A 12,043-nucleotide genomic window follows, 5' to 3' on the forward strand; every position below is an offset into this window, starting at 1 on the left:
AAATGTGTTTTTCATAGAAACCATGTTTTACTAAAAATAATCCCATATAAACCACTATTGTAGATTATGCTAATTTCCAAAGCATTTTTAAATCAAGACAATAAATTACACTTCTTGTATCATTGTTATTTGTAATATAGAACACAATAGACACAAACAGAAATGTGGGTAAATGTTAAATGTAGTCTAATGTTTGCAAGTGCAGGTGTACTGCATGATACAATGTGCATTCATATTCCCATGAAGACATTCTGACGGATCAGATTAGAAAAAAAAAAGTTTAAATAATTAAATTAATACGGTAAATTACATGCAACCAGGTCCAGGGCTTTATGGTTGTGCATGGCTCACTCTTTGGGACATTTCAATCTCATTGCCATACTTAATTATATTTATTAAACATGTGCCTTTCCTTCTGCAACAATTCAAAGAATCTGCTTTAAAAAATGTCCATGCTTCCATCTGCCGGGCACAAGGAAAGATGAAAGTGATGTGAATCATATGCTTCAAAACACATGGGAGATTTTTTAACAATTCTTTTAGCAAATTGTTAGTAGTATTCTCCACATATTTCGTTGGTATGGTACGCATACACCATATCAACAGAATGTGGAAGGCAGAGAAAGGCCCCTTTGTAAAGGGAATCACTTGTTATGTTTACTTTTGTATTAGTCACATCCTGGGTCAACATGTACATCTACAATATCCACATTAAAAAAATATATTCAAGCTGATAAACCCATAATTTCTTTATTTTATTCATTCATTCATTCATTCATTTAGGACAAGCAAAGTTAGTCTCATAGATATGAACACAATTCAAATTTATTTTGATTGTGAACAAACATGTATTTTGAGTCTGAAATGGGAAAATAGAAGGTTCCGTGTCCATATAACAAATGGATGCTGCCACAACAAGAATAACTAAAGAACCCCCAACAAAAGGGAATTGTAAAAAATAAATATATAACTTGGAAAAGCTAACTTTCTCCCTGAATCTATGTATGTACAAATGTACTAATAATTGGAGTAAATGGAAAATTCATTTTGATATGTGTAAGAAGACGAGGATGTATGTGTAAGCGCATGTGTATTTGTCTAAGTAAATATGTGTCTGTGCATGTATACATAAGCACAACGGCCCTCTCCAACGAGCATCGAGGATACCAACAAACTGGATATTGAACAGTTTCAGACTTTTGACTGATATGCACTCTCAATGCTCACTGTACAAGAGGAACTAATATATAGACACAATATATTGACAGAAACTGATCTGACAGGACGATACAAAATAGAAATAGAAACAGACTGGAATGAAACAACTCTAAAGCTTGACTCCTTCTCTTCAACTAAACAAACAATACCAAAGTGACTCATTGACCCAATATTTTATTTCTTTTTTCAATGCTTGTCTGTTCTTTTTTTATTTCCTCTTTGTTTTCTATATTATGTAATCTAACCTTTTCAAAGCACAATAACCAAAAACAACCACCTAGCTATAGATCAAGCTGTCTGAGAGAAGGATATAGATCCTGCCTGTATAATTGGTTCCCCATGGACAACTACATACTGTATAGGCAACCATATGCAGTAACGGAAGACCTGCACCAACATGTGGAGTATCAAGGCCATTGTCTCTCAGCAATTATCAATTTGGATCAAAGCTGCATGGAATCAGACTGGTCAGACAAGACCACATGTGCTGACAACAGATGGAGAGGTGAGGCGGGGCTTCAGAGGGAATACAACTGACCAACCACTGCAGCAACATCCACAAAGTTCACCTGGGAAAGAGATGGGAGAGAGGGAGAGGTGAATACAGTTCTCCGTTCAGGGGGGAAATTGCCCCCTACTGAATAAACAAACAAACAATCAGTTTCCTTCCTCACTCAGCAGGCACCAAACATTGAAACTGCCTGTGGATGGTGTACAAAATCACAAAAGGGCATCTGTGTCTTTCACAACATTGTCCCACTAAGAAGTATTGAATCACTAATTAATCAATGGCAAACAAATGGACTTGTTAAAAGCAGGATTTCCTTTCTTGTAAACTGAAAACATATCAAAGACAGAAATAATTTAATATCAGTTTGTTTCTGAACATCACTTCAAGATGGATCCTTGGTTTGGTGACCAGATTAGTTGAAGGGTTGTTGTGACATGAATCACATGACACGCTGGTTTATGGATTTCAGAGAGATGATCTCAAAGTGTTTCAAATGAAGATGAGGCAAAACAATTCCAAAACTAAAAGTACTTTTTACACAGAATACACATTTTTGGAATAATATACAGCATGTCATATAATAAATACATCAACCTGTTACTGGTAAAGTTATATCCATTATAGCACATCACAAACAAGTTGTTCTCAAATTCAAGGAAGAACTTTAATTAATTTAAAACGGGGAATTTTCATTTTAATCAATAACTGTTGTGATTAATTAAAATGAAGGTTTGAACATGTGAAGAACTGGAAACGTGTTTGTGTAGACTGTATATTTAAAGTAGTCTACCCTGTTGGTGTGGTGTGACCAGGGTGTGACCCTCCGCAGTTCTCTCCATATTCTATCACCTCAGAGGCCGCGTAGTTATACGGTGACACAACATCAGAGAGACCGACCGAAAGGACTACGGGGACGTGCCAGGCATCCGCGCGCTCTTGGTGTGAGGCCGACGCCCCGAGAGGAGCGTCAGCCAACGATAATACCGATTGGCCCTCGAGATGAGGAGGAAGGAGGGGGCGAGACTTCAAATACATTTCCACTCAGTCTGCAGCTCCCCAGGACCTGAACCAAGAGTCAACAGGTCGGCAGTGTAAAGCGGCTGAATTCATTGACTTCGACGAGGGTTAAGCTGTTTTTGCCGTCTCCATGTGTTTTTAGGATTTTAAAAATGTGGGGACAGCACTTGCATTTGAGGTTAATGTTAAAACCAGCTCTCCATCTGTGAAGGCACCATGGATAACCTGCGTTCACTCTGCTCACCTTTCAATATTGACAACTTTCAACATGTCTACGTGTGCTTTCAAAGAACTTTCAACTCATCAAACGACTCTTAGGATATGCTGTGTTGTGCAGAAGTCTCTTGCTCACCTTTGAGAGGGATTTTCCAGTAACAGTTAGACATGCGGAGCCAAGGTGTGTCCTGCCTGCTGCTGCTCTTCATCCATGTGAGCGCACCGGCGGAGGCGAGGAAAGTACCCGGGGGTAGGGCGCAACACCGGCGGGTGCAGCAGCAGCCCCCAGTGCAGAGGGAGCGTGTGGAGGGGACAGAGAGCTTCCCGTTAGACTTCACCGCCGTGGAGGGCAACATGGACAACTTCATGGTGCAGATAAAGAACTTAGCGCAGTCACTGTACCCGTGCTCTGCGCAGAAGCTGGACCAAGACATGAAGTTGAACTTTTTGAAGAATGATTCTGTGACTTGCAATGACGGGTCAGCAGCAGGGTAAGTGAGTGGAAAATGCGTGTAATCTTTGTCAATAACTAACATGGCACTGAAAGACCTGTTGGATATGTTGAAACTTTTCACCAAACGCACTTTGTGGCAGTTTAGTCCCCCACTGCCCTTCAGTCCCTCGTCTCTCAGGATGTGACCAAATTGGATCAAAGCACCAGATTTGAGGGGTGGGGGATGAGGGGGGAGAGAACAAACGCCAGAGATTATTTAAATGTAGTCAGAGGTATAAAGGATAATGAGTCCTAATGTTACAATGTTATGTATAAATAAAGATGAAACTATAGGCTGATAAGACAGCAACTTACAATAACAGGTGTCTGTTTTTCAACAGTTGTATACAACCACTCTCTTGGTTGCAGAGTAAACCACAGACAGATCTCAAAGATTGACCGCAGCTTTGACTAATTTGTCCCTTAAATTAAGATGAATAGGTTTATCTTCAGAAGGCTCACATGCCTCCACATCTGTATCACCACTAGATCACAGCAAGATCTCAGTTTAAGATCAAGACCAAGAGTCGTGCCAAGCATCCCACAATCCTGCATTATTGTGATTAAGGGATTTTGTGTGACATGAAAGATCTTCAAATAATAGAAAGATGTATTGCTTCTATGCTCATATAAACCTCAGTCCTTTTGACGGTATGAACTAAAGGGATCACGTGCATTTTGCAGGAGTAGGCTAACTACTCAATGACTCCTGTATCACAGCACCTTACAGGATTTGAGAGTAAATATTACAGTTTGTTCAGTACAGAAGCTATGGAAGCAAATGTGGGAAAAGGATATGGTGATACAGTTAATAAGTTATACATTGTTTTTTTTTATCCTGTGCAATTACAAAACAAAAGAAGGAAAAGTTCAACTGGGAAACAGTTGGTAAAAGATGTCTGTCAGTTGATGTATGTAAGTACCATCTTGTGGCCAAAATTTGTATTACAACAACAAAGAAACCTGTTTTCAAAGTTGAAAGATTAAGGAATTTAGAAAGATTATCCTAACAAAATCTGTTTTTTTTAATAGTAGAAAAAAAATGTCAGATCACAATTTGTTCCTCAATTGCTTCTCAGACAGTATTTTAAGTACTTTCCTGTATTGTTATATAGGTATTTGTGCGTGTGAATGTTTGCCCAATCACAACAGAGCCGGCCAGCTAACCAATCAGAGTAGACTGGGCTCTGGTTTCAGACAGAGGGTGAAAAGAGGTGCTGCAGCACAGGCAGTATGAGGAAAATAAAGAGCTTTTTGAACATTAAAGCATGAAGAAGTGTCACATCAGAGTAGGTATTATACCTTTAGAAAAAGCTAGGCATTATTGGTACGTTTTAGTTAATTAACAAGTCCAATCTTCTATTGCTGAATTAAATAGTGTTGGGTATGAGGAATAGGATAAAGTCACCAATAAATTAAAACACTGAATAACGCAGACCTTTCCATACGCCACCCAAGCTGACAGGCCTGTGAGTGTGCGAGCTGCCAACAGCTTGACATGTTCTTTTTTTTTAATAAATAACGATTTGAGCATTTAAAGCTGCTAAACAGACTCCTACTGAGATTTTAAGCAGTGCGATGGGAGCCAAATCTTTCATGTCAGCATCAAAGGCAGTATCCCTGCCGGGGAGGTTGTGTTGTGCCTGTGTGCATCTGTGTGTATCTGCACACGTATCACACTCATATTGATCTGTTTTACTGTTCTCGCGCAGGTATTACATCAAGGAGTCTAAAGGCAGCAAGAGGTGGCTGCTCTTCTTAGAAGGTGAGGACGAAACTGTCATGAACGTAGAGCTTAATGTGAAACACAACTAACCTGTTAACAAGTGTGTTTGTGTGTGTTTTAGGTGGATGGTACTGTTACAACAGGCAGACCTGTGACAGTAGGTATGAAACCATGAGGAGACTGATGAGCTCCACCAAGTGGCCACAAACCAGAACAGGTAAAAAGACACAATAAAACACTATATCACACACACACACACACACACACACACACACACACACACACACACACACACACACACACACACACACACACACACACACACACACACACACACACACACACACACACACACACACACACACACACACACACACACACACACACACACACACACACACACACACACACACACACACACACACACACACACACACACACGCATTAAAGCTTTGCCTGGTACGTGCAGCTTTTGCAAACTCTCCGCACAGAGCTTAAGCTTTCCCCAGTTTGAAAAAACGACCCCTGAATGAAGGAGATTCATAGACATGTTTGTGTTTCCTCTTTGGCTGAGTTTGCATTAATCTTAAGGAGTCAGACTCTGGTTCTTTCCCTCCGGCCTTCAGGGGACTCCTTGTTTGTTCATGGCTCCCTCTCCCCCCACGCTCTCTGTGTGCACTGGTGGCCACAGAGCTCTTCAATGCCTGCATGTAATTGCTGACCAAAGCAGGGAAAGTTAATGAGTTTTTGACCGCAAGGGAAACACACATACAGACACACACGTCAGCTTATTAACACTCACAACTGTACATCAAGGTTTGTAACTTCCTACTAGAAGTATTTAACCTTTAAGTAGCTTTTAACCCCTCTTAGCTTAACTAATGTTTTTAATGTGATCCAGAAGGTTAAGTAAATATGGCATCTATACCTTCTTTACTCTACAGGAACAGGAATAATGTCTCCACAGCCAGAGGAAAACCCTCACTGGTGGAACGCCAACATGGTGTAAGAACTCCTTTCTCTCCTTCTCTTTATAATATGTGTCTGTGTCAATCAATGATTTCATATCCTTGGCATACTGGTGCTTTCTGGGACTATTCCCACATTGTGAAACTCTGTTCTGTTCCACGCAAATGTCATCATGATACGATACATCCATTCTTTGGACAAAAGTTCTATATTTGCTGATATAAATAAGTTTGCCACAATATGATTTTTATCAGCTGCCTGCGATCGATTTGAGACCATATCACATGCCAATTTAAAACAATTTGTTACGTATCAACTCATAAAAAGTAACTTAAATACAATTTTACAAGTTCATATTATGAGCTCTGTTGGAAGGAGTTTTTTAAGGATGATGTGTATAGATGTGATCTTTGTCCGTCACACAGTCAGCTTGGCTTTTATTTGTACAACTGTTGACTCTGTCATCAGTATACCTTTGATAAAAGATTTGAACTTGTGTCGGCCACAGCAGGGAGCCCCCAAAGACATAGACCACCAGCTTTAACCACTGATATATAAGGCATCTCTGATTTATCTTAATTTGATTGGAAATAATTGTAGGTGCTTCCTCTCTCCTTTAGCTTCATCCCGTACTGCTCCAGCGATGTGTGGAGTGGAGCCACACCGAAGACAAATCAGAGTAAGACTCAATAAATCAGTCGAATCACAGCTTGAAGATCTGGCTGAGGGTTTATACAGAACGATATATCGATGTCCCTGGAGAGTGGACATCAGAGGCTGTAGATGTTATACCGTTCAGCCTATTGTTTAGTTCTGGGCTTTTGTCGTGGGAAAGATGATTTATTTTTTCTCTGAAATCAGCTTTGACCATTTTTGAAAACCTTTAATAATAACCTGTTATAATTAGAAACGCTACAAACAATTGTGCAAGTGTCCCAATCTTTGATTTATAATCCCAGACTCTGACCATTCAATATCATAATATTTTCAGTTTGATCTAGATCAATTTAATAATAAAAAAATGCAATAATGAAATAAAAAAATCATCGAAGTATTGCTAATATTCAAGTTGAGTGTGATTCATCAGTCAGGAGGACTTTTGATTAAATAAGAGCCTTTTGTGTTTTGCACCTGTAAACTGAGCACAGTTTGTTTTAAATAAAGAGCAAACAAATGTATCTACCTTATACCTGTTTAAAATCTCCTGTTTTTTGTATTAATACATCTTTAACATGATAGGTGTAAACTACATCTCTCTTGTGCAAACTTCTCTGCAGCTGTGTAACATTGATGTAGTCAGAATGAGAAGTGTGCCATGTGGCTGTATGCTAAACAACGTACAACATGTATGTTCTCAGGTGATTATGCGTTCATGGGCTCTCTGATCATAAAGGAGGTTGTGAACGAGCTGCTGACATTAGGTCTTGACAACGCCAAGGTGCTGCTACTGGCAGGAAGCAGGTCAGTGCTGTGTGTGTGTGTGTGTGTGTGTGTGTGTGTGTGTGTGTGTGTGTGTGTGTGTGTGTGTGTGTGTGTGTGTGTGTGTGTGTGTGTGTGTGTGTGTGTGTGTGTGTGTGTGTGTGTGTGTGTGTGTGTGTGTGTGTGTGTGTGTGTGTGTGTGTGTGTGTGTGTGTGTGTGTGTGTGTGTGTGTGTGTGTGTGTGTGTGTGTGTGTGTGTGTGTGTGTGTGTGTGTGTGTGTGTGTGTGTGTGTGTGTGTGTGTGTGTGTGTGTGTGTGTGTGTGTGATAAAAGCTCACCCTCTGACCCCTCTCTTCCTGTCTCAGTGCGGGCGGTACAGGCGTGCTACTGAACGTGGACCGAGTGGCGGAGCAGCTGGAGTCTCTGGGCCACGGGGGGGTGCAGGTCCGGGGCCTAGCTGACTCCGGGTGGTTCCTGGACAACAAACAGTACAAAATCACGGCCTGCCTGGACACCATCAGCTGTGCCCCCACCGAGGCCATAAAGAGAGGCATCAGGTAGGAGGGCACAAAGAGTTCAAAGACTGGTGGATGGATTAAGGGGGGTTAAGAAGTTTGAAAGAAACCCACAAAATGATACTCACCCTGTTTTACCTTACACTTTTGAAGAGCGCATTCCTCACATGCTTCCACGCTGATCAAAAAACTAAACAAGGATAACATTCTTGATGAATTGAAGTGAATGGGGTCTGCGTTTAAAAACAGCAAAACCATATGAAAACATCAGTTTATAAACTCGCACACACCTCTTGCAGGATAATCCAAGTCTCTTTTATCAAGTCTTTATGCTTCCTACACCGACACATGCATTCTAACCAAAATGTTATTATTCAAACACTCAGGCTTGAACAGGGGTGCAACTTGTCAGTGTCAATCTAAAGTCAAATGAAATTTCCTAGTTGTAGTTTACGACTGGATAAATGAGACTTGGATTATTTGTGTACCAGTTTTCACAGCAGCCCCCATTCACTTCCATTCATCAAGACATTTCTGATTTCTTCATTCACCATATATACAGATACCATTGTCGGGAGACGATAGCAATGTTTTCTTCAAGATTCCAAGGAAACACGGATGGAGAAATTGATAAACAAATGGACATTTAAGTGGGAAGGAATCATTGTAAAGTGTTGATACTTTGCAGGTACTGGGGCGGCTTGGTGCCAGAGAGCTGCAGACAGGCTCATGTGGGACAGGAGTGGAACTGTTTCTTTGGATATAAAGTCTTCCCCACGTTAAAAAGTAAGTGACAAAAACATCCAAGCCCCTCCACAGGTCTGATGTATTTGATAAAGATGGCAGGACGTGTTTCTCTTGAAGTCTGACCCTCTCTACTCTCAGGCCCGGTGTTCGTGGTGCAGTGGCTGTTTGACGAGGCCCAGCTGACGGTGGACAACATCCACCTGACCGGGCAGCCTGTCCACGAGGGCCAGTGGAGGTACATCCAGAACCTGGGACAGGAGCTGAGGAGCACGCTGCGGGACGTCCCGTAAGACTGACCGACCCACACACACACACACACACACACACACACACACACACACACACACACACACACACACACACACACACACACACACACACACACACACACACACACACACACACACACACACACACACACACACACACACTTGGTTGACTGTGTGATTCTGTGTTTTGGATGGCAGGGCGATGTTTGCTCCGGCCTGTCTGTCACATGAACTCATCACAAGAACGTAAGTAAACTTTCTGATATGAGAACAATAGGATCGTAAAAGGATTTTTCTTTTTATTATGAAGGGATTCTGAGGGCACTCCACTCCTCTACTTCATCATCGGTGTACTCAGTTAGTTACTTCCAGTTTACAATCCATAACACAATATAACAGATAGAAAAGTCTGCTTTTGTAAAAATGTAATAACCCAAAAAGGATAGTTGAATTTCAGTAAATAATCCTGTTAATTCCATATTACACATCAAGCCCTACTGCCCATTACTCAGTCAACTTTGGTCTACAACAACTAAATATAAATGATAAATAACAAATGTTTTGAATGACTTTAGAAACAGTTACATTTTGTCCATAAGAGGGCACTGAAGATTTTATTTTTTTAAATTGTAAAATATCCCACTTAAACTTGGTTAAACTTCCTACAAACAAATATATAATTATAAAGGATCAATATCAAACGCATTCATTTAAATAAATAGAAGCCGATTTAAGTTTTTGCAATCTCTAAACACAACCCAGAGAATGAAAGGGGAGGTATACCATAATAGTCTTCTATATCAGGGGTTCCCAACCTTTTCTCCCAAGAGCCCCCCCAAATGACTCCTGTTGGAAGTTGCGCCCCCCCCCCCCCCACACACACACACACACACACACACACACACGGGGGGTGGGGCGCACAGCGGTAATTAAAGTTTAAAAGTCTAAAAAATGCTACAACTACTGTCACAACTGGATGAATGTAGGTGTAGTGGTGGTCTAATGGATAGTGAGGTGGGCTGAAGATCAGAAGGTTGTGAGTTCAAATCCCCCCAGGAACACCACCACTAGTGTGCCCTTGAGTAAGGCACTTAGTCCTTAGTTACTCCAGGGAGAATGTCCCTGTAATTGTAAGTCGCTTTGGATAAAAGCGTCAGCTAAATGTAAAAGTAAAGTATTTTGTTAAAGGAGGATGAAAGCGTAATTAAGGAGCACTATTGGAGTGACTTTGATGGTTATTGGACTCAGGATTAATTCATTTGGATGCCCGCTGTATGAAAAAAATAAAGGACGGCGCGGAAGTGGAAACAATTCACAAAGGGATTAAACTGTTTAAAACACATGCTCAAAGTAGCCGGATTTTGCCGATGTGTTTATGGGGATTCAAAAATCGTAAATAATCTACAAAATGAAGGAGATTGATCTGATCGGAGCAACTGTGACAAAAAATCCAACTGAAACCGGCATGGACAATGACTGTTATAAAAATGCGCTTATCCAGAAAAGCCTGGTTTGGACACTTTACGGGCAGAAGAAACATTTCTATTAAAGAAAGAATTATACATTTCTGTCTTTTTATTCCTATAATAGCTTCTAACTTGAATTGTTATTCAAATTAATTAATCAATTCTTTTTTATATTTTATTGTAATGTAGAGACAAGGCTTTTAGTGACAATCATGTATTGCGTTACAATTATATGTAAATTATTATATATATTATTATAATAATAATAAAAAAGTCTAAATATGATATTTGGCCTCAAATCATCTGAGGCCTGCCCCCCCCCCCCCCCCCCCAGGTTGGGAACCACTGTTCTATATGGCATTACATTTGATATGAATGAATTGAATCATGACAATGCACAAATTCAATCTGTACTGTATGCAAGTAAACATACATATACAATCCTGCATATTGTATCTATTCACTATGTCTCTCTGTCCCTGCAGCTACTGGATGGACATTCATGTGAAGGGCACCTCCCTGCCCAGAGCGCTGCACTGCTGGGACCGCAGCCTCCAGCCCAACAACCACACCAACAGCACCAACCACAACCAGAAACCTAAGACCCCACATACCAGGGGCTGCCCTCTCCACTTGATTGACAGCTGCCCGTGGCCTCACTGTAATCCCACCTGCCCGACTGTACGAGACCAGCTGACGGGACAGGAGATGAGCGTGATCCAGTTCCTGAAGCACATGGGCTTCGACGTGCAGAAGATGGCGCAGCAGCAGGGCATGGACGCCAGGAAGCTGCTGGGCATGCTCAATAACGGGAGCTGAGGCAGGAATGAGATGGTGCCGAACATCAGGGGAAGACAACGGATATAAAACTCTAATGAGAAAACTGTCAATACTTTCAAACTTTGTCTTCCACAAACAACACCCAACATTTGAAAAACCGACTCAAGTGCGCACATGCGCTGTTTAAACAAACCATATGGGGTCACTTGTTTAGCAGATATATACTGTAGACATGCTATAATTGTGAGGTGTATACAGAGGTGGGTACAGTGTGCGTGTGTTAATGTATATACAGTAAATATGTATATGTATAGACTGTCATGGCAGAGGTCTACAATAGCTTTGACAGGAAGTATTGAAAACACCTCCAGGGTTTTTCTGTGAAGACTTCTCTTCTGTCACATTCTATGGTGCTGCTGAACTCTCTACCCTCCACCAATTATGCTGCTTTTTCTAATTTTTGAGAAATAATGAGTTAATGGGTAATATTTACTAATAAAGTTACAAAGATAAAGGTTATTAGTTTGTTTTTAAGGGTACTCGAGTGGAAAAAAAACATATTTTTATACTGAAAATATATTTTACATGTCTTGAGTAACAGTTCTACTGTAACAATGTCTCTCTGCATTCTACTATTAACTGTAAGTACTAAATATGCTAAAATAGTAAAAATGTATCTGTATTATTTGTAAGACTG

The 12,043-nt window shown here is 40.7% G+C and overlaps 1 protein-coding gene across 1 annotated transcript; it reads left to right on the forward strand.

The window, feature by feature from the left end:
- The first annotated feature begins 2,731 nt into the window (after positions 1-2,731).
- On the forward strand, positions 2,732-12,033 carry notum1b (notum, palmitoleoyl-protein carboxylesterase b). The gene is made up of 11 exons (XM_079670970.1): positions 2,732-3,453; positions 5,168-5,220; positions 5,303-5,398; positions 6,126-6,186; positions 6,771-6,829; positions 7,509-7,611; positions 7,935-8,126; positions 8,773-8,870; positions 8,970-9,117; positions 9,299-9,346; positions 11,052-12,033. Exons 1-11 carry the CDS (start codon positions 3,131-3,133, stop codon positions 11,383-11,385), a joined length of 1,515 nt encoding a protein of 504 aa, XP_079527096.1. The 5' UTR covers positions 2,732-3,130; the 3' UTR covers positions 11,386-12,033.
- Positions 12,034-12,043: the final 10 nt, after the last annotated feature.

The sequence above is a fragment of the Notothenia rossii genome (genome assembly GCF_949606895.1).
Source record: "Notothenia rossii genome assembly, chromosome: 1".
NCBI lineage: Eukaryota > Metazoa > Chordata > Actinopteri > Perciformes > Nototheniidae > Notothenia > Notothenia rossii.